The sequence below is a fragment of the Dryobates pubescens genome, chromosome 2 (genome assembly GCF_014839835.1).
Source record: "Dryobates pubescens isolate bDryPub1 chromosome 2, bDryPub1.pri, whole genome shotgun sequence".
Taxonomy (NCBI): Eukaryota; Metazoa; Chordata; class Aves; order Piciformes; family Picidae; genus Dryobates; species Dryobates pubescens.
The window spans coordinates 32,042,278-32,062,962 of NC_071613.1; the positions used below are offsets into that span (position 1 = coordinate 32,042,278).

At 35.6% G+C, this 20,685-nt stretch overlaps 1 protein-coding gene across 3 annotated transcripts in view; it reads left to right on the plus strand.

Moving 5' to 3' along the window:
* LNPK (lunapark, ER junction formation factor) overlaps positions 1-20,685 on the plus strand; it is a 43,947-nt gene that overhangs the window by 11,261 nt on the left and 12,001 nt on the right. For all 3 annotated transcript variants that reach the window (XR_008462927.1, XM_054174241.1, XM_054174231.1), the window contains exons 6-12: positions 1,928-1,968; positions 8,622-8,702; positions 8,789-8,840; positions 14,185-14,403; positions 17,744-17,849; positions 18,408-18,478; positions 19,681-19,851. Coding sequence is in view for 2 of the 3 variants with exons in the window: in XM_054174241.1 (XP_054030216.1) it covers positions 1,928-1,968; positions 8,622-8,702; positions 8,789-8,840; positions 14,185-14,403; positions 17,744-17,849; positions 18,408-18,478; positions 19,681-19,851 (741 nt within the window). In the remaining variant the exon portion in view is untranslated. The remainder of the gene's footprint in view (positions 1-1,927; positions 1,969-8,621; positions 8,703-8,788; positions 8,841-14,184; positions 14,404-17,743; positions 17,850-18,407; positions 18,479-19,680; positions 19,852-20,685) is intronic.

Sequence of the window (20,685 nt, forward strand, 5' to 3'; positions counted from 1 at the left end):
AAATGTGTTTGCAGAAGAGAAATGCAAATGCAAAGGTTGAAGCAGTATAGAAGAGAGAGCAAACTAGCAACTGAGTGGCTCAAAGCTAGTTTTTTATTCTGGGGTAACTTAGTATAGCACACTGAGTCACTGGAGATGATTATTTAATGCTTTAACCATGGATAACCAGCATGCACTGGTTTTGGGAACCATATTCTGAACAAGGAAAACTAGTGGGATGCTGGGAAGGGTGATGCAGAGAGATTATGGAATTTCACTTTTAAAGACTGTTGGGAAAATAAATGAGGTATCTTGTTGGTATTGACATCTTTTGAGAGTGCTTTGCAGTAGTTGCCATTTGGCTACATTGAAGGGACAGGTGTTTCATAGGGTTCATATTAGTTACAGGGAGTAAGGTGACTGGCAACAAACACCCACACATTAACAGTGCAACATTAAACTTGTTGCACTGCTTTGTGTGAGGCTATACTTTAAGATGTTCTAGGCATTTCTGTACCAAAAGAAAAGCAGGTTCTGTAGCTTAGGTAACTCTTAATGGCTGACCAGCCTGTGTTGTTTGACTGCATGATACTGCATTGCATTGCAGTGCATTTCAAAGTGTGAATTTGTGTGGGGCTACATGAGAGGCTGTGTTCTAATATCACCATGCATTTGAAGATGGAACTGTCTATCTTCTGTGGTCCAGCCTGGTGCTAAATATGTTCCATGTTGTATTTGTCTTAACTGATAAGGAATAATTTCAAATACATCCACGCCCATGTGTAATATTTTGTACAATTAATAAAGTGGTGTATTCTATGAAATTGGATTTTTACATGCTGAAAAAAGTTCAAGTAATTATTCAAGTAAGCATTCCCTTAATTTCAAGTAACACTAGTGTTACTGAAGTAACTTAAAAGTGTATATAGAATACTTATATATGGGGATTTGAACTAGTTAGGTTACTTCTAGACACAGACCAAGTACTTATTTGGTTTAATGGGTTCTGGTTTTGTTTCTTGTGTTTCTATGAAGCTTTTTCTTTTATTGAATACTGAATAATGGGTAAAAATAGCTATATCTTACAAGAATTGAACTGCTGTTATCTAGTAGAGCTGAGAAAATGAAAAAGTTGTGAAGTTATTTTTGTTTAAACTCTGCCTGTTGTGGAATAGGTAGGAGAAAATGGATTTATCCATCGAATTCCTACTATTTTAGGCAAAGGTTAATTTCAGTGAGTGTTCCATGAGTGCCAAGCTGCAAGCATTGACTTAAAAGAAAATCCCATGTGCATCTGACCTTTCTTCTTTCCTCCCTTTTTAGAGATGTTAGGTGTTGTGCCTACTAGTTGTTAGAGAGTCTCTTAAGGTTTAATAGTAAAATGATGCTTCTGGTAGCTTTTCATACAAAACTGAGGGTTTCTGCTGTAGTCTGAAAGTAATGAAAGTGTGAATAGATTGAGATTTGAAGCTCAGAACTGACCTGGCATTTGAAACTAGCATGTGTTAAGAGGCTTATGTGAAATATGGAGACCAGTAAATCTGGTACTTGGATATATTAATACTTGGACCTCAAGCTTTTTCTTCTGTAGTTTGACTCATGAAATGAGGTGTATTTGGTCCATTGTTGTACCAATTTTACTGTAGGTCAAAGCAGGGCACTGGCTGAAATTGCTTTGCTTAATGAGGAAGTGGTACATAAAACTTTTTAATAGTTACAACTGTAAAGTGATAACAGTGGGCTACAATTTATAAGCAGTTTCAACCTTTAAAATGATTTATTTTCACATAAAAACTTTAGTAATTTTTGCATAAAATAACTAATGTTGTAGAGTTGGTAGTGGGCAGTGCATAATTTTTCCTGATTGCACAAGGTGAAGTCAATGTTTAGAGTATGCTGAAATTATCTATTTATATTTGAAAACTGATGTATGTTGTCCTTCTTTTAGATGATGCGCTGGAAGATTTAAAATCTCAAAAGAAAAAAATAGTAAGTAAACCATCAAGAAAAGCTAGTTGTTATGGTCCCCTAACATGGTTTTGCACCTCTGCTAGTTGAGTTTCATTGTAATATACAGATGAATAGCAGAGGGAGGAAGGTAAAACTATTACCATTCCACTGTTTTCATACATTTTCTAGTACTGTACTTGGTTTTCCTTACACCAAAATTGCAAAGGTTTGCTTGCGTATCATTATAAATTGTCTCCTTTCACTTTTAGTGTTGCTAGACCTATGTAAAGTGATTTCTGTTTTGTCAGAAAATGAGGATGTATACTTTGGCCTACACATTGGTGACTACTTCTACTTCGGGATTGTAAAAAGCATTAGATGTTGCACTGATGTAAACACAGCACATTTAGACCTTTAATAGTTACTTTGTCAATTAATGTCTTGTTTCTATGTAGCAGAAAGGACTTCCTTCTTACTGGATTCTTTTTCATCAAGTAACAGATTATTGTTTATATCTTAAAAGGATCACCACTTCCCATACTCCTTCATTTTATTTTTGTACTTCGTATTTCTTCAGTTCCTTTCATCTACAAAATTTCTTTTTACAATCCTATCAGTTGTCATGAGGTCATATTTTGAGTGTTGTGTGAATAAGTTAACAGTATAATAAATTGGTGTATGCTGCATATTTGCTTCAACTGGATCAGCTTTTAATCTCAGTGAAACAAAATAAGGATGAAGATTGCAAGTCTTGGATATCTTGTGCTCTTCAAGAAGTTCGCAACACTGAAAGCTGTTTCCTTTCTATTTAATCACTTCATAAGGAATCTCCTTGTTTACTTAAGTTTTTGGCTTTGTCTCCTACATTACAGTGTAAAACTTAAAAAAACCACCACCACCAAAACAGGGAAGAACCCCAACCAACCAAATCACCCTGCCCTGGGTAACCAAACAGCCCCTTCTCCCCCCAAATCCTCCAAAAGTTGTATTACAAGACTTTATTGTTAATGAGCTTCCCAAAGTGTTCACCTCGGGATCTCTGGATTTTGCCACAATAACTAAATTAATAGAAAACCCACAACAAAACTACTAGAAAAGAGTCAGGTAAGACTGGTATTATATGGTGATTCCAGAGGAAAGAGATTTCAGTGATCTTTCACTCTTTTTTTAAAATGGAGTTGTAAAAATGATAACCTGTAACCTGGTTAACGTCATTGTCCTTTGATAAAAGAGGGTTACTAATATTTATATCTGCTAGTCTTTTTATTAAGGAATCTCTTACATTGAAGTGTCCTTTGGTTTGAGAGGTGATTAAAAAGGAGAGGAATAAATTTTCTGAGAATAATTAGTTTTAGTTAATAAAACTAAAAATATCCAATCTCATTTGTTTAGTTGTTGGGTAGCTTTGGAGGCAGAGTTCTTGGAACAGAAAAAGCACAATGGAGAACAAAGCAGATTTTGGAGTCTTACATTTAAAGCCTGCATTTTAGTTTATTTTTCTGTAGTCATGAGAATCTTGATGTTCTAGAAGAACCAGAATGCTGACCTTTTGTGAGAAGCAATATTTTCTGTAAAAGACATGGAATAAAAGATTAGCCAGAGAAACTGGCTTATGAAAGGGAGGCTTTTACTTTGGGAATTGATGCTTCTGAAACAAGATGTAAATGTGTATTTTGCATACGAAACCCCCCAATTCCCCCCTCCATATTGTAGAAGAGCAGGTAGTAGTTAACTGCATGAATACTTTGTGAATAATATAGAAATCATAACACAACTATGGAGAGTTTAAACCTGGAAATATAAATGACCATTAGTATATATGCATGTCAAGCTCTAATCATTAAAGACAAACTTCTAAATAGGATTAGTAAAACGGAGTTCTGGGAAGTCCAATAATCTATAACTGAGTTATTTTTCAATCTGAGGGGAATAAAAAGTCCATGATTACCTCCTGATCTTGTGGGTGCCTGGTTCCTAGCAAGGAACCAGAAACAGAAGACTTATTGCATCCTCTTGAATCAGCGCGATGTTGGTATTTTTTACTCGGAAGACTGACTCGGGAGTTCCATCATAATTTAAAGGTATTCAATCAACCATTAAAATTAGATCATCATACATGAAACCTAGCATGTTTAAATGAGCTGTAAGTAGATGCAGGTAATGAGACAGAATATAATTTGTATTTTAGAGTAAAAAAAAAAAAATCAAAGTTGTATTCTGTAATAATTTGGTTTTGATAATGTTTGGATTTGGTTTTCTGGATTATCTTCCTTAGGTCTGTTTTTAGCTATGAGTAACTGTAGTAACATCTACTTTTTAATAAAACAAAAACCTTTACCGAGTAGACTAATGGGTGGGAAGAGGATTTTTTTTCTCCTGTTGGATTTGAATGTGCTACGGAGTTTGAAAATAGGATTAGTTAAGGTATTTGTGATGTGATCCTCAAAGTACATGGAATAAGTAAATTATGTATTTCCTTTTTATTTGTAATGCAAAGTGTTGTCTAGGCACTTTCAGCCTGCTATAACAGCTGTGGTTTTTTACTCTATTATAGCTACTCAATTCCTGGAAAAGTTTTATGTTGAAGCCCATTGTCCTTTGAAAAATGCTACAGTACTTGTGTTTTACAGGCATGTGGTTCACTTTTCCTAGTGACATTACTGAGATGCTGATGAGTACTTACAATAGAGTAAGTTCCTCATCTACTGTACAAAATGGCCTGGTGGCTCTGCAGTGAACTGTTCAATGGAACTTCAGTTCTATTCAAAAGGCTTAGTCATCGGTGGCATAATCCTGTGGATATTCATGTGGGTTTAAAAACCTGTCAAACACAAATACAGATAATTCATCTGGAATTGCCTGTTAATACTGTATTTCCACTCACAGTTTGTGTAATACTTATTTTCCATGGAAGTAACTCTACAACTTTTTTCCTATTGAATGCATGAGAAACATGTTAAATATTTCATTATGGATTGGGGGTAGGGATTAAGTTCATTAGCTATAATTAAAGCACTACTTCAAGGTACAACTTTTCTTTCCTTCTTGATTGTAAGGGATGCTGTAGTTGAGTTCATGGTTGTGTAGCTCTAATTTTGGTCTTGGATTTCTCTGTTAATGAGGATGTCAGCCCTTAAGCCTCTATGTATATAGCTGAGCAAGTTCAGAGAGTTAAGCATATTAAAGCAAAGGCGCAGGACATGTGTTAAGCTGCTGCAAGTGGGAATTAGTGGAGACTTTACCTTGAGCAGCAGTCTTGATGGGATAATTCTTAGCCTGAGAAGAGAGTTGTGAAGATAGAATTGTAATTACTTTGCTAATGTTAGAATTAAACTTTATGAAGTTTCCTCAGCTATTCTGTTACAGTAGGCTGAGTATGATACTAGACTTCCTAGCCATTTCAAGTAAGAATATAGAAAGTTGCATCTGGTAATTTTCCAAGAAAAAAATATGATTTCCTGGCTTCCTTGGAGTTCTAATAATAATGGGGGGAAAAAACACCACTGCAGTATATTAATTTTATTTAAAATAACTGATGTCTAAAACTAATACCTTCAGTCTTCCAGGCATAGGAAATTGTAGATTTTTTTTTTTATAACCTTCAGTATGTGACATAAACTCTGTAAGAAGCTGCTGTCTGCATAAGCCTACTCTTGTCTCCCCAGTATATGGTAGAGTACTGCAAATGTGCAACTGGAATCTCAAAATCTGGTTAATGATATTTACTGAGGAATGATCAAATGAGGTATTTCTTTCAGTGTTCTTGCAAAACAGTTACTTTGGTTTACTGTTTACATGGATGTATTCATAATCCAGCCACTTTATTATTGTGGTTTAAATAAATACCTTGCATGGTATACAGAAATCAGTCTTGTACCTTTGTGTGAACGTAAAGAAATACCTCTCTGTAGTTGGGTTTGACATACCAAGTAATTCAGTTTAAGAACTCATGTGGTAGTATGTCAAATAAGTAGTTTGCACTGTGCCAGTACTGCAGGCTTCCAGTTGCTAAATTGCATTTACAAGTAGCTTAAAATACATTACTTGTATTACTTTTCAATAGGCAACTGATGTCATTGCCACAGGAATTCTGTTTGGTTGCCAGTTGGAAAGGAGGCCGTTCATTCAATTACTCAGAAAGGAAAATGTGGTGTATGACCATGGTCCTTTATGAAGATGTGGTTAATTCCATGAAATAAGTTTGAAAAATCCATAATTAGGCTCATATTAATTTTTAGAGACTTCACTGATTGCTCAGCATTTGAGCTTGATAATAGTACACTGTGAATTAGTCCATGGCACAAATTAGAAAATATTTATGCAGGAAAAGTTTTCAATCTCGGAGAAGAGTGTATTATGGAAAAATGAGTAAGAGGTATCAAGCAATTTGCTGTGTTAGCAAGCTGGTGCTCAGCACTAGTTAACCTTTCCAAAGTTGTGCTTCAGGATGGTGAATAATCCAGAAGTCAGTATGTTGACTTGCATTTATAAAGGTGCTTGCTGTGGCAGTACCCAAGCCAGCTTGCTATGAAGATCTATCATACATCTATGAAGATGTAGAGGTAATATTGAAATTTGACACAGGCCCTTACTTGCTTCTGCCAATAATACTGATTTAGTCAGAATAAGTAAACTTTGACCCGTTTGATTCCTTATTTGGTGGTGTTAGACAAATTTCACTTGATGTTAAGAAAATTATATTGTAGAAATGAAACCATGAGAACTGAGTGTGCTTATGGAAGTCTTGATAATTTCTATAGATTTTAAAGAAATCTGCAAAGAGTCAATTGTGATACTCAATTCTTGGTCAGATCCAGCTTTACTAAAATTGCAAAGCTATATAAGACTTGAAAAATATGAGAACTTGCTGAATTATCCAATATCTAATATCCAATTATCCAAGAACTGTGTTGAAGAACAACTTCAACATCTGAATCTTGCACTGAGAGCTATTTTTTTCCATTTCAAAATAGTGTTACTGTCTTTGCAAAACTTATATCCACAAATAACTGCCATCTAATACTACAGTGGAAAGAAGTGTGTTAGATAAGGAAAGTGTCAAGGAATGGTGGAGCATTCTATTTTTTCTCTTCCTAAAGGTCACTTTATTCTGCAGAAGGTTATGCCTCATTTCTCTGTGTGGCTACAAAGACAATTGCATGCGTTATGATTGCTGATGTAGATTGACTTTTAAACATTATGTTTTTCACTTTTATAAGCAATAAATACTTCAATTTTCTTATTGGACCCTTAATTCTGATGTTACTAAAATGTTTGGCATTTGTTTTACAAAGTTAGTGGGTTAACACCGAAGTCCTGCTGAAATACAAGTTTAGGAAATTGATTTTTCACTTTTTTTTCTTTACTCCCTTTTGTTTTAACAGTCCTTAATTAACAGCCCTGGGTAGTATTCCTTACCTTAAATCTCTGGTAGCCTAGGAGTGAGTTTTAAGCGGATACTGTGTATCCATTAAATTGAGTGAATTTTATTTAGCTTCTGAGGTCTGTCTAAAGGTAAAACTCCTACAAGGTCTAATATGCAGAATGGCTAAAATTGTAGCTTCTCACCAGCTAAATAATGGCATAAAAGTCATGTTAGCCTGCCCCATTTGTTATTTTAGCAATGATAAATGAGTTTGAGAGTACTTAATTTTTTGACCATTGACCTTTCAATTTTGCAGTTTATGCCAACAGCAAACTTAAAAACAAACAAACCCCCCACTTTTAGCTGAACATAGCCATTAGTCAGCATCTCTAGGAGAAAAGGTCTGCTTAAGATACTGTAAAATGCATGATAATTTCTGTACATATTAGCTATTTGTCATAACTTCAACTGTCTCAATTTTAAAGTTAAGCTTCTTCTGATATTGGTTGTTAACCACTGAAATGATACTTTACTAGTGATTACTTTTTTAATTAAGCCCATGTATTAGCAATAAAGCCACTTGAGTGCATTGTAAATAAAATGCTGTAATTATGAAGTGCTTTAATTATGCTCCCTAAAGTATTCATAGTTCTCAGCAATTTAAAAAAAATTCTTAACATGTTCCCCCTGCCTTTTTTTCTGAAAAGCGCTTTCAATCACTGTAAAGATGGAGATCCAGCCTTTAAAGTAATTTGAGCAAATTCCATGGCTGCTCTCTAGTTAGTGAGTCTTCACAGCATTTGCAGCAAGCTAATTGCTTCTGCTAATAAATAATCTAAAATCGATGCTGACAGCAGTTAATTGGCATAGAGACTTTATTCTGTAAAGCACTTGGCTAACGACCTTCCTTAAATTAATAGCATTAAGTGCTATGAGGAAATAAATCTAAGGAATTGCCTGTCATTCTCTTGTCATGTCTAATAACTTCCAATAATGATGGCTGATAGATTTTTGCACATTCCATTATTGAAGTTGGGGCATGTAATTATTCTCCTCATTATATGTAAACAATTAGCAATATTTGGTGTTTCCTTGCAATAAAGCTGTTAGATACAAGTAGCCCATTAGAGTTTAGAAACTATTTCTGGAAGCAAGATTTTTATTTCCACTGAGTACAGGAAATCCTCTAGTGTCTGAACACACTACTGGTTCAATGGACAGAGCTTCATTGTTTTGGTAATGTTAGTAAGTTGTTTGTAAATGAGAGGATGTGAGGTGAAGTACTCTAAAGAATTACGTTTTAATGTTTGGAACCTTTTGTTTCTAGCTTGAGGAAGTAATGGAGAAGGAAACATACAAGACTGCTAAATTAATCCTTGAAAGGTTTGATCCAGAATCAAGAGCAAAGGTAAGAACTGGTATTGATACTGACTTAATATGAGAGATACTATGGAGCCAAACACTCAGATAATGTTATTTATAATTAATTGGCAGGAGGCTGAACTGCCATCTGGTGGAACATCTGCAACCTCAAGACCTGGACAAGGTAATAGCCCTGTGAAATGCCTGCTCTTTACCATAGATTCTCATCTTCCGTAGCAATTTCCACTCTAGAATTCTCTTCATGACAGAAGTTGTAGATCATTTGCCCTTTATTTAGGGTTAATAGACTGTTTATTAGAACTATGTCCATTATTATTGTGCATTTTTCAGATAAAGGATCTGTTACTAAAGGCTGCTGCTCTTGTAGGCAGCAGGATCTTTACTGGAGCTTGATGGTAAAGCGGAAGGGAAAATAAACTTATTGTGGCATACTTGCAACTTTTACAGGATGCTAAGATGCTTTCAAATTGTATGTAATGTTGGTTGACTTAGCTTTTCAGTTCTGATTTCTGGCTGCTTAGACTTTTTCTAATGCAGTAGTTCAACTACTTACATATGGTGGGTGGAGAGATTCTTCAGAACTAGTGCAGACACTGGGTATTTTCTGTGTGCAAAGAAGGGACAGTTCTTTACTATGTAATGCTCCATTTAATAAAAATAAAACAAAGCGCCTAGACTGCAAAAAAATCCCACCTGCCCCCTCAAAACCCTCATCAAGCAAAATCCCCCCAAGCCCCCCAGAGAACAACCACAAACAAACTGGCATGTGTTTTAAGGAAGCCTTGTTTCTAGATTGCACACACAGGATTTTTAAGACTGCAAAGTTCTCTGCTTCTCACTCTCCCTTGTAGAATGCCTGCATGTTGGCTATAAACAACAAAAAAAAGATATTTATGCAGAAAAACCCTACTACCAAGTTTTTCTTGGGGTATGTGCTGTAGTTAAACTGGAAATACTAGTGTTATTACAGTATAAATGCCACCTTGTATTATAATACTGAAAATACCTATAAAGATCTGTCTCAAAAGGAGTAATTTGTTATTACAACCAGCACAGACCTGTAGGGGATAGGTGCTCAAAATAAACTGCAGGATTTGATGCGCATAATTTTCCACAAAAACCCCCAGATTGTTTCAGAGCATATGTTAGAATTATGAGTTTTGAGTCTTATTCTTGTAACTAATTTTTCATTTGGCTCATTTTTTTGCTGTTGGAGTGCTAGTTTTGATGGGCATAGAACATCTGGATTTTACTAACAAACACGTTTAAGCTGCATGGGGAAATCCACTGTTCTCTTCTTGCTGAGCTTCAAATTGTCATGATGTGAAAAAGTTGTTGCTGGAGAGTTTGCCCAGATTATATATATAGGGTATTTTATTTAAGGATAGCTATAAACTAGTATTGTGGACCTGATGGAAGGCGTCTTTCAGTTTAGTTTCATTTAGAAGAATGCTAAGTGCTGCTGTCTGAGACTGTGTGGTAGTGTGTATCAGAGACCTCTAAGTGGGGACAATTCAGAAAATGTAATCACGAGTGAAACGTTATTCAGTTTCTTTGGATGCATCCATATTAAGCAGCTTATGCTGAATAAAAGTGCAGCTTGACCTGTGGAAAATGAGCTTTTTAAGTTTGTGGTTTACAGCTTGATTTGAGAATCTTAAAGGTTCTTTCCAACCTAAGTGATTCTGTAATTCTGTATTTTCTTTGTATATAGCACAACTTCCTTTTCTCCCTTTTTCTGATCTGTTTTCTAAAACATTGAATTTAGAATTGATGCTGCTTTTTGTCCATGTAAAAGTGGCTATTTAGACTACTGTATTTTGTAGACACATTACAGTTCAGGAGGGTCATGCTTTGTTTGGCTTTCGCTTGTAAAATTGTGGAGACTCGCTTTCTAAATAACCTGTTCTTGGTATGTGCAGTAATTATTTCAATTTTCAATTGTCAAAAACCTACCAGGTTATTGCTTTTCATACTAAACATCTGCCCAAAACAAATGCTAACTTCTCTGCAGTATATAAATTACTATAACTAGATCACGTTTTAATGCGATTGTAGTGTAATTTGGTGTATGCAATATATGGTAGAACTACAGTAATGGGGAATAGTAAAATACCTGCAAACAAATAGACATTCCTTGATCTTTTCTTCACTCATTTTGGACACACTAACAAGGCAACAGAATTCATCTTGAGCTCTGTAACTGAGTCTTTTTTAAAAGACAGTAAATAATGTGTTGGATGGTGTGGTGTATGAGGCACCTGGTGAAAGTTTGGTTAGTTGGTATGTTTGTGAACCAACAGCTGAAATGGAAACTTATGCATCATACTAATTGATACAAAGATCTAATCAGCATTAAATTGTTGAGTCTCAGAAAAGCAGCTGGTAGCATTCCAATTTTCATATATATCTTTTCAGCTTTTAGATTTGAAAGAAGTTTTTAAACTTAAATAATTGTAGTTTTAACAGATTGGGATGGATCTTGAGTTTGGATGCATTACTCAACTAGTTTGTGGAACTTAAGTTAGGTAAACCTGGAACTTTGCAGGAGGTTCATTATTAACATGTTGCATCTCAACATAAGGCAATTTGACAAGTATATGGATCGTATCCAGTTACTGCAGATAAATACTAGGGCTGTTTTTTTGGAAGTGGGCAGCAGGTTTGAAAGGGATTAGAGGAGTTCATGGGCAACAGGGTCCATATGTGGTATTAAAATGATTACACAGGGCTGTACTCTGCAACATTCATGACAATATGTTTATGGATCCTAGGGATGTTATCAAAGATTTAGGCAACAGAAATAATTCAGGTTTGTGTGCTGTCTTTAACATTTACAATCATTCTAAAAGACGGAATATGGGGATGGATGGGCTGTTGGTCTCACTGAGGAGAACATTTCTCATTTTCTTATATTGTAAGTTCTGACAACCTCTCTTATTTGGAGAGCAGAAAAATGGTGGCAATTTCAATTACGTATGAAATAAGGATAGAATGAAAGCCAAATGAACTTCTAAGTGGAAGAGAAGCAAAGGGAAGTCTTGTCAATAATCCAATGCCATTTTGTGGAAACTAGAAATGGCTCTTGCATTCTTGCCTTTATAATGTACTCCAGTAGTTTTAGTCTCATGTCTCTTAGTTACACTAACTGTATAATACTTGTGTTCAGTATCATTGTAGGTGCAAATTGAATTAGCAGTAGTGTCATTAAAGTGGTGGTAATAAAATGACCCTTGAGAAAGAACAGATAAGAGCAGATTGCTTAGGAATAGTGTGTTATGGGCTCAGAATTAATGTGAGTATATCCATGACATAACAGACTCAGAACTGTTAAGCAACCAAAATAGATATGCTTAAACCACATGACATAGGAAGACAGCCTTCAAAGTATAGAAGTAACATCCACATGTAGAAATTAGTCGTGACTATTTATATTTTTATATGTAAAACTAATAAAGCATGCTACATAAGAAAGAATGAAGAAAATCTTAGCAGTGGATAAAAATATTTCAAGTTATCTTGGAAAAAGTGGAATTAGACTTTTTGAAGATCTGTGGAGCTGAGAAGAGTTGAAAAATTGAATACCTTTTAGCTTGATTCTTTTTATTTATTTTTTTTTTTAGTACATGAGTGGGAAAACAAACTTGAAAATATGGGTAAATCATGCAGCAGAATCAATATAATTTGTGGACATGGAGAGGATGCTACTAAAGTCTCTCACAAAAAGCTAAGAACTGTCAGTGGCGAGGTTCATTATAAATGAATTCTTGATTAAAATAAAACTTTCAACATAGGAGCAGTTTTCAAAATAAAAACAAGTTAACAAAGAAACCTTAATAGAATTTCTGCAGCTCTTACCAGTTAATCCTGGTTTTGAGATTCTGAACAATTTAAACAGGAGATGAACTTGCTAAACTTAGGTGATAAAAATTGTGTGAAGTAATTCAGTCATGTAGATGAAGGTGTGGTAGAGGAAAACTAGTAATCTGTTCTGCCCTGTAGGAAACCAAACCAGGTGGATTTTCTTTGAGTCTTACTAAAGGCTGACATAGCCTGTGAATATTGCAGTTTCATGACACTAGAGATTGGTGATTTTTCCAAAAGAACTTTTATATTTAACCTAGTACTTCAGTGATAGCTACTATTTCTTAGCTAGTGTAACCTGGTGTTGTCACACTGCCTGCCTGCTGCAGCCCATACAGAAGCTTAGTGTGGTAGTATTGTACTTCCTGGGACAGGGATCATTCTTTCTGACTTCGTCACACTCATCTCCCCCTGGCCAGCTGCCAGTGGACCTGTAAACTGCCTTCTAAGGTTTTAAACTTTTCCAGCCTGATGCAAAGTCAGCAGGTAAAATCCCTGAGCTTCAAGATTAGAGATTTTGAAGTCCATTTCTAATGTTGAATTCCATTTGTTGTGAAGAAAGAGAAACAAGCTTTTTTAAACTAATGTGGGTGCTAGACAGTAAGTGTGTAGGGTCCTATAGCCTTAGGTGTAGGCAGTCTTGGGAGTATATCTTCTGGTACTAAACTGTAACTTGTTTACAATGTTAATGACTGCAGCCCTAAAGTAAGGCTTACATTTCAATTTGATTTTTTGCAATAGTATATTTCAAAGGCTCCCTAGAGGTGATTAGGTAGAGATGGGATGGGAAGTAGATGATGCTAACTGCTGTTCAAGAGCAGTGTTCTGTCTTCTTTCACAGAACAAACTTGTATAAATGGAATGGAACTTTGGGTTTGCATTAATTAAAAAAAAAAAAAAATCTAGACCATAGTATATTACTGAGATGATATTCCCATTTGTGTTACTGATAACTGGCATCAGATGAGAGCAACTAAGGAAACCTAAGTTTTTTGTAATAGCTATTTAATAATAACTACTCTGATAGTGGAGTGAGATGAATTAAAGGTTAAGAATATGTTGACGCAGAGCCTGTTGCTGCTTTGTGGCTTGTTGGTAGGGTTGCTGAAAAAAAGTACTTGAAACTAAATAATCTGAATGAAGCATTAAATTTTCTTTTGGCTTTAGAATAGTATCGTTTATCCAATCAGAAAAATCTTTAACTCTGAACAATTAGCTTGGATATTTTAAACATTGACTGAATGGTTTTCGGTCTCATGGCAAGCTAAATACTTGGAAGCATGATTAAAGCATTGAGTAAAAACAGTAGTCAGTTCTGTCTGTACATTGTGGTTTGAATCTAGCTGTTTATATCTCCCAACATTCCATGTTAGAGAACAGAGTTGTAAGGTAGGAATCCAGTTTTCTTGTAGAAGAATTTTGCCCTGAGTATTTAACAATCAATTGTTCCTGCTATTAAAATACAATAGTCTGAGTTTTCTTTCTGACATGCTGAGCTAGGCAGCTGGTGATCTTTGGTTACTGACCTTTCTGGTTTTGTTTGTCTACTATTTGCAGCTTGGAATGATGATATTAATGTACTTTTAATAATCTTATGCTTATAATGCTAGATGTTACATTCAGTATGCACTTGTTCTTGTCAGAAATTCGTCAGAGGACCACTGGTCAAAGAAATGCTTCTACCCCTCAGCCTGCAACTCCTAAACAAGGCTCTCCAAAATCACTGGTTCCAGCATCTCCCAGTCAGCAGAGAGAGACATCAGCTGTGAGCGGAGCCCCAGAAAGAACAGTTGTGCCATCCTTGCAGTCAAATGTTTTACCAAGGCGCCCTGGATCTCCTGCTACGCCAGTGCCTGGAATGGGTAAACAGAGCACTTAAAGTTGTTTACAGTTGATATTGTTTTCTCTGGTTACCAATAAAATAGGCCATTTTCAGACAGTATGGAAATGGCATTTCATTTGGAAATAGCAGAGCAGTTATCTGATTAAGCAGGAGTTCCATATTCAATTAGCCATAACTCTTTACAGCTGGCACCTTTTGATGCTGAAACCTATTGCTTGAGTTCATTTAACTGTTATGGCTTCTTTGTTTAAATGGCAATAAAACTTTGCAGTATTCTATAGTCAACAATACAGCATACCTTTTTATGCTTTTAGTTTAGAAGAGCTATACACTTACATAAATCAGGTACAGAGGAGAATGCTTTCAGAATATATTCATGTTTCTCACTAAACCCTGCACATATTTTTTAACATGCATCTTGACATTTATTTAAATTTTTACTCTTGGAGTTATAGCCATGCAATCTATATGCATAGATTGAAGTGTAAAATACCAGATACACCAGAAAAGTTGTCTGTGTCATAGCTGAGTTCTAAAATCACATTGTTATTCTGGTACAAAAGTTGACCAACAGGTTGAAATATGGTAGAAATGATTGTTCTTTAAAATTTGGTTTCATATCCTGAAAATGCTTTTCCTTTGGTTTTTCACTTGGTGATCGGATGGGATGGACTTTATTGAATAGAATATGAACTAAATTCCATAAGAGGGATGGCAAAATTTGAGAGTTTGGGTAGGAGACATTGTTCTCCTCATGGCTGGTAGAGCTATGTATGGGTTAGTGCCAGGTCTTTCGTTTGTTGTGGGATGTCTAGTGTTGGATCACAAGGCAAGAAGGGAGATGAAATGCTGCCTTGAAAACAGGTGGTCTGAAACTTGCCAAGAACCTTATGAGCAGCACTGAGTAGTTACAGTATCACAGTATCACTAAGGTTGGAAGAGTTCTCCAACCTTTTTCTCTGATTTTTAACTTTGAGTCATAAAAATTTTATGTCCTAGCTTGATAACTTCCATGATACAATCTGAACATAGGACTATACATAATATATTGACACCTAGTCCTCTTAATCTTTTGCAGCTAAATGTTAAAATGCTTGTTTGTATTGTTTAGGCTAGTGGAAGAAACTTGTCATGAAAAGCTGTGATCTCTCATTTCTGTGCAGAGCCCATTGGGCCTTATTTTTTGTTAGTAATTGTTTATCTGTATTAGGAAAGTACCAAATTTGGTTTTGTCCCTGAAGTGAACTGTAAAGGCAAGTTATTAGTAAGTCTTGATTATCTTGAAGTACCAGAAATCAGCTTTTTGCACCAGGAAATTGGTCATTTGGTTACAAACCACTTTTACTGAAACCTGCTTACTGAAAATTCCTTAATGAGTTTAAAATGGCATTCTCCTTCTCATTTAAAAGGCTGACTCTCTAATAAAATGTCAGCTATCTAATAGTTTTATTCTTAGGGGAAAATTGAGGCACATTGAGCTGGATGAAATTCAGCCTTTACTGCATAAATGGTGAAGAGAAAAAAGGAGAAAAATTGAATGCACTTGTTTGAAAGAACAGTTGCCAAGTCTGTTAACTTAAATATTTAATATTTTATATTTTTATGATAATGCTTTCAAGGCACTACTTCCTCCCCCCCACTAATAACTGGTCTTTTAACCAAATGTACTGTTTTGTTGTAGATAGCAGTAGAAGCTGCTGCAATTGTCTATGTGGAAGCTCTGTTTTCTCATGTATTTCTCCAAACCTTCCAGCCATATAAAATTTCAGTTGTGTAGCTGTAGTGAAAAGTACGTAATTCCAGTATCTATAAGAGTAATGTTGCATCTCAGTTTATGCATGGCTTGCAACAAATATGAATAGCCTTAATTATCTCTACTTTAGAGAAGATTAATAATTCATTTTCATTATACTGTATTTCGTAGAGGAGAATCAATTTAACATGTATTACCACAGAGCTCCCATATGTTTGAAAATTAATAACCAGCAGGTAGTTGAGAGTTTGCCAAGCTTTGCAGAAATGACCAGTCTTTGTACAATGATTGCTTTTGATGTTTATATTAATTACTGGTGTCCATAACAGCATGAGAACTAAGATGGTTGGTTTGAGTTATTAGTAGGCAAGTAATTGAAGTTGTTCTTGGAGTGTGTTGTGATGTTTCATTCTAGGTAACTTTATTTAATTTTTACTTTGTTTATTAATTCTAGAAACTTTTCATATACCGCTGGTACACAGGTCCTGTGAAAATTTGCACCAGTCTTTACTTTGTCAGATGTGTAATCACTTTTTTTTATGGGAGTTTTGAGTCTTTCATCTTTTTTGAAGCTTGAGGAAATGCATTTTACCTAAATGCTTCTCCAGGCAGCTTTTTTAGAATCTGTATAAAGTATTAGGTTCAGTTGATGTTGCATCAAGTCTGTTCTGTCTTGCTGCTGTGAGGGTTTTCTTTGTCTGGCTTCATGCTTGCTGGCAGAAGAGAGGAGTAAGCTGGGAATGTATTCACTGATGGATATCTCCTGAATTCAGCTCAATTGTGAAAATGAGGGCTATTTTAAAAATGTGTTGAGCGTGAAACTTTGGTGCCTATTGAAGGGTTGTAAATTGAAGTATTTTTCTGATCTAATTTTGTGCTTGTAAAGACTAGGACGGTCCATTTAGGTCTATTACATAGTATTGATGAGAGGTGTTTTGAGAGCCTCTGTTAGAAATATTGCAGCCTTAATGGCAAGATTAGTCTTGTTCTATGTGTAACATTTTGAGAGAGCACTGCTGAAAATCTTTTATTCCAGCAATGTTTCTCATGTTTGCCATAGAGGATGGGAGGTTAGCTGAATATTAGCATTGAGGTTGAGGTTTACTACAATGTAGCATGTTTTGCTGTGAGTTACTCTCCTTTGTTGTTCCAGTCTGTGAAGGTTAAAAGGTCCAGAGCTTGAAATGGTAATTGCATTTCACATTTCATGCTCTGTTTAAATTGAAAGCCCATCTTGGATCAGCTTAACAAATAGGAAGACTTGCTGTGTTGTCTTTGCTCGTATATACTTACAAGATAGGTGTTACTTCTCTGTGTATGCTTCATGAAAGTATCAGTTGTGTTGGAGGCTGTGGCTGTACACCTTCTGGTTCTGACCCCAGCAAAGTTGCTACAAAAAAGAAAAATCTGTCTTCTAAGCCTGAAGTCCACCCTTTTTTTTCCATGGTATCTTTCCATTAAATGTCCTTCTGAATTAGTTCAGTTTGTTAACAAACTCTACTCTCTTGATAATCCTTCATTTGGATTTATTGCAAAAGCACACAGTGAAATGTGATATGTAATAATATAGTTGGAAATAATTTTGATGTGGTTCATGTCTTCCTAGGTCTTCATCCTCCAGGCCCTCCTTTAGCAAGACCTATTCTTCCTCGAGAAAGAGGAGTTGTGGATAGAGTTATTGAATATTTGGTTGGTGATGGTCCTCAGAACAGGTAGTGTTGCTGCTTTACCTGAAATCTCTTAGTAGGAAAAATGCTATTTTGACAAAATTAGCCTCTGCCTTAAGTGGTATAAGTCATGTGATAGAGAAACATCTGTGCTTAAGTGAGTGAATGAATGAACTTTTTGAAAGTTCAAAAGATAATTGATTATCTTAGCTCTGTCTTTATTACCATTATAAATGATTTCAGATTTCCTTCAAAATGGTGCAAACATACCAAAGCTTCCATGTTAACCAGTCGCTTTTCATGTTGACTGTATTCTAATGAAATAGAAACTTGGATGTTATTTTCTGACAAAGATGATATTTAAAAATAGTTTGAACCATAAAGTTTAAATTATGGCTAAAAATACTTAATTGTTTTCAGACCAACTTAAAGCAAACAATCTGTTTATTACATAATAGTTTAAAGGACAAAAATTTCACTGTGGAAATAGCCTTTTAAGACTAAGCTGTTGTTCAATATCAGAGGTAAAATACATCTCACTTCAGTTATTACTTTAAGTTATCACTTAAAGGTATGTAATTATATATTATTCATGTTTTCTAGGTATGCTCTTATATGTCAGCAATGTTTTTCTCACAATGGTATGGCTTTGAAGGAGGAGTTTGAATACATAGGTAAGGGCTAATCTGTGGTAGACTGTTAGTTGTCTTAGGTTTCGTAACTATCACACATCACACTTGATTTTGTTAGCAGTTAGGTACTTAACTGGCAGTGAAACACCACTTCATATAAGACTGGTTTCATGGTAACTTACTACCCTTAAGATTCACGTCAAGATTTAGAGAAGTATTTCATTGCAACCTCAGGCCAAGGATTTTGTATAGAAAACTGTTCAGTAGAAATAAGCCTTCTCCAACACATCCCTGGGTATTGCTACTGGCTACGAATGGATCTCAGAAGGATTTTATACTGAGAAACTACCTGACATTAAAGTGTACCTTTTTTACCAGAACTCAAATAATTTTGCTTTGTCAAGAAGATCCTGGGGAGGTACCAGAAACAAGCCCTAGGGGACTGTATGTGAATTTATGGCTGACAGTAACTTAAGACAGGCACAGCTGTTTATTGAACACAGATGTTTTGCCTCCTTTCTACCACAACTGTAAGCCTGATACTTATGAGCAAATATACAGCATTGTGAGAAAAAGTTGAACATTTCCTATGGAACCAAAAACTGCCTAGTCTGTGTCATCTTAGTTCAAATGAGTTCCCAGTTCAACTTTGCAAGAAATTGCCACTTCTATCCTTGTTTTAAGGGGAGAAATAAGCATTTAACTAACAAGTAGTCTAGGACAAAACTGCCTCTGCTTAATTAAGCATTACTGGAGCATTCTCCTCAAAAAGCAGTGAGACACAGGTTGCAGAATACATAGCATCTCCTTGCTCCAAAGATGAAGAAAGTGGCATCTTAGGGACAGAAAAAAGTAGTGATCTGTCAACTTAGTTCTTTTATAAGAAAGGATAGAACCCCCCCATATAGCAACATCTGGTGGCACTGAATTTGGATTATTTTCTTCACTGTGGTCAAATCTTCCATGGTTGTGGGCAGCACTCAAAAATGCAGCAAAGCTGAAAGCAAACAGGTTTTTGAGAAGCAAATTTCTGTTAAAGTTTAAAATGGAGCTAGATGGAACAGATTGTGTAAATCTGATAGAAGTACTCTCAGGTACTGATGATTACTTTTATTTAATTCTGTTTTTAGTATTTTGGTCACTTTTAAAAAATTATGTGGTTTTGGTATTTTGGACAAACAGAAGAGAGAGTAGGAATAAAGATGAAATTAGTTAGACTTCTTACTGGATGTGCTTTTGTGTAGCATTTAGGTGTGCCTACTGCTTTTTCCTGAATCCTGCAAGAAAAACTAGACCTCAGGCTCCACGACTTCCAGACTTCAGTTTTGAAAGAAAGCAATCCACAGAATTGCAGTCTGAAACTGAGCCTCTAGAACCTAGAGAGAGAGAGCCCCAGGAGACTCAACAGGCAGAAGGTATGTGCTAATCTCATGAAGTCTGCTCTTCTTGTAATGTCTAATGAAATCTCCTTGTCATGCACCTCTCTGTTCAGATCAGGTTTTGTAAGAATAAGAACTGAACTGGACTAGATTGTTGTTGATCCTTTCCAAATGAAATAGTCTATTCTGTTCTGACTTCCATAGTGGGTACAGTCAGGTATGTTTTCTGTTGTTCTTGTTTCCAGCTTTTTGTTTATACTACTGTCTTCTATCTTGTATCCTAAAATTTCTTCATATTAGGCAGCATGTTTCATGCAAACAATGGCATCATTCTTCTTTTCCATTGTAATGTTAGTGATGAACAGAGAACAGCACTGTAAATAGTTACAAAGGGAGCATGTCCAGAAGTGGTTAACTTTCACTGTTAAGCAGGTCATTGAGGTGTGTTGGAATTTCTGCCTTTGTTGCTTTTGCTGTTTTCCTCAGGGCAGGAAAATCCAGTAAAACTGCTGTGTTTAATTTTGGGAAGTTCAAAGACAAATTGTCAATTTAAACTTAACATAGTTCCTTTTGAGAGGTTTTATAGTCTGCAGATACAGTAGGCATCTGGTGTACAGCCAACAGGAAGATGCAGTATTTTTAAGGCTCCAGAAATTATAACTTCAAACCAGAGGATCTCCAGTTAGACATGTGTTGAATACTTGATGAGATTTTGTTAATGTAAACAGGGATTGTGGGGGCAAGCTTCATGTACAGCCCCAAGATTCAGACTAGAAATGCACCAGCTGTAGGGTAACAGAAGCAATGTTTCAGCTTGGTTATCTTAACAGGGAGAACAAAGTGGCCTAGCCATTTACTTTCTTGCATGAA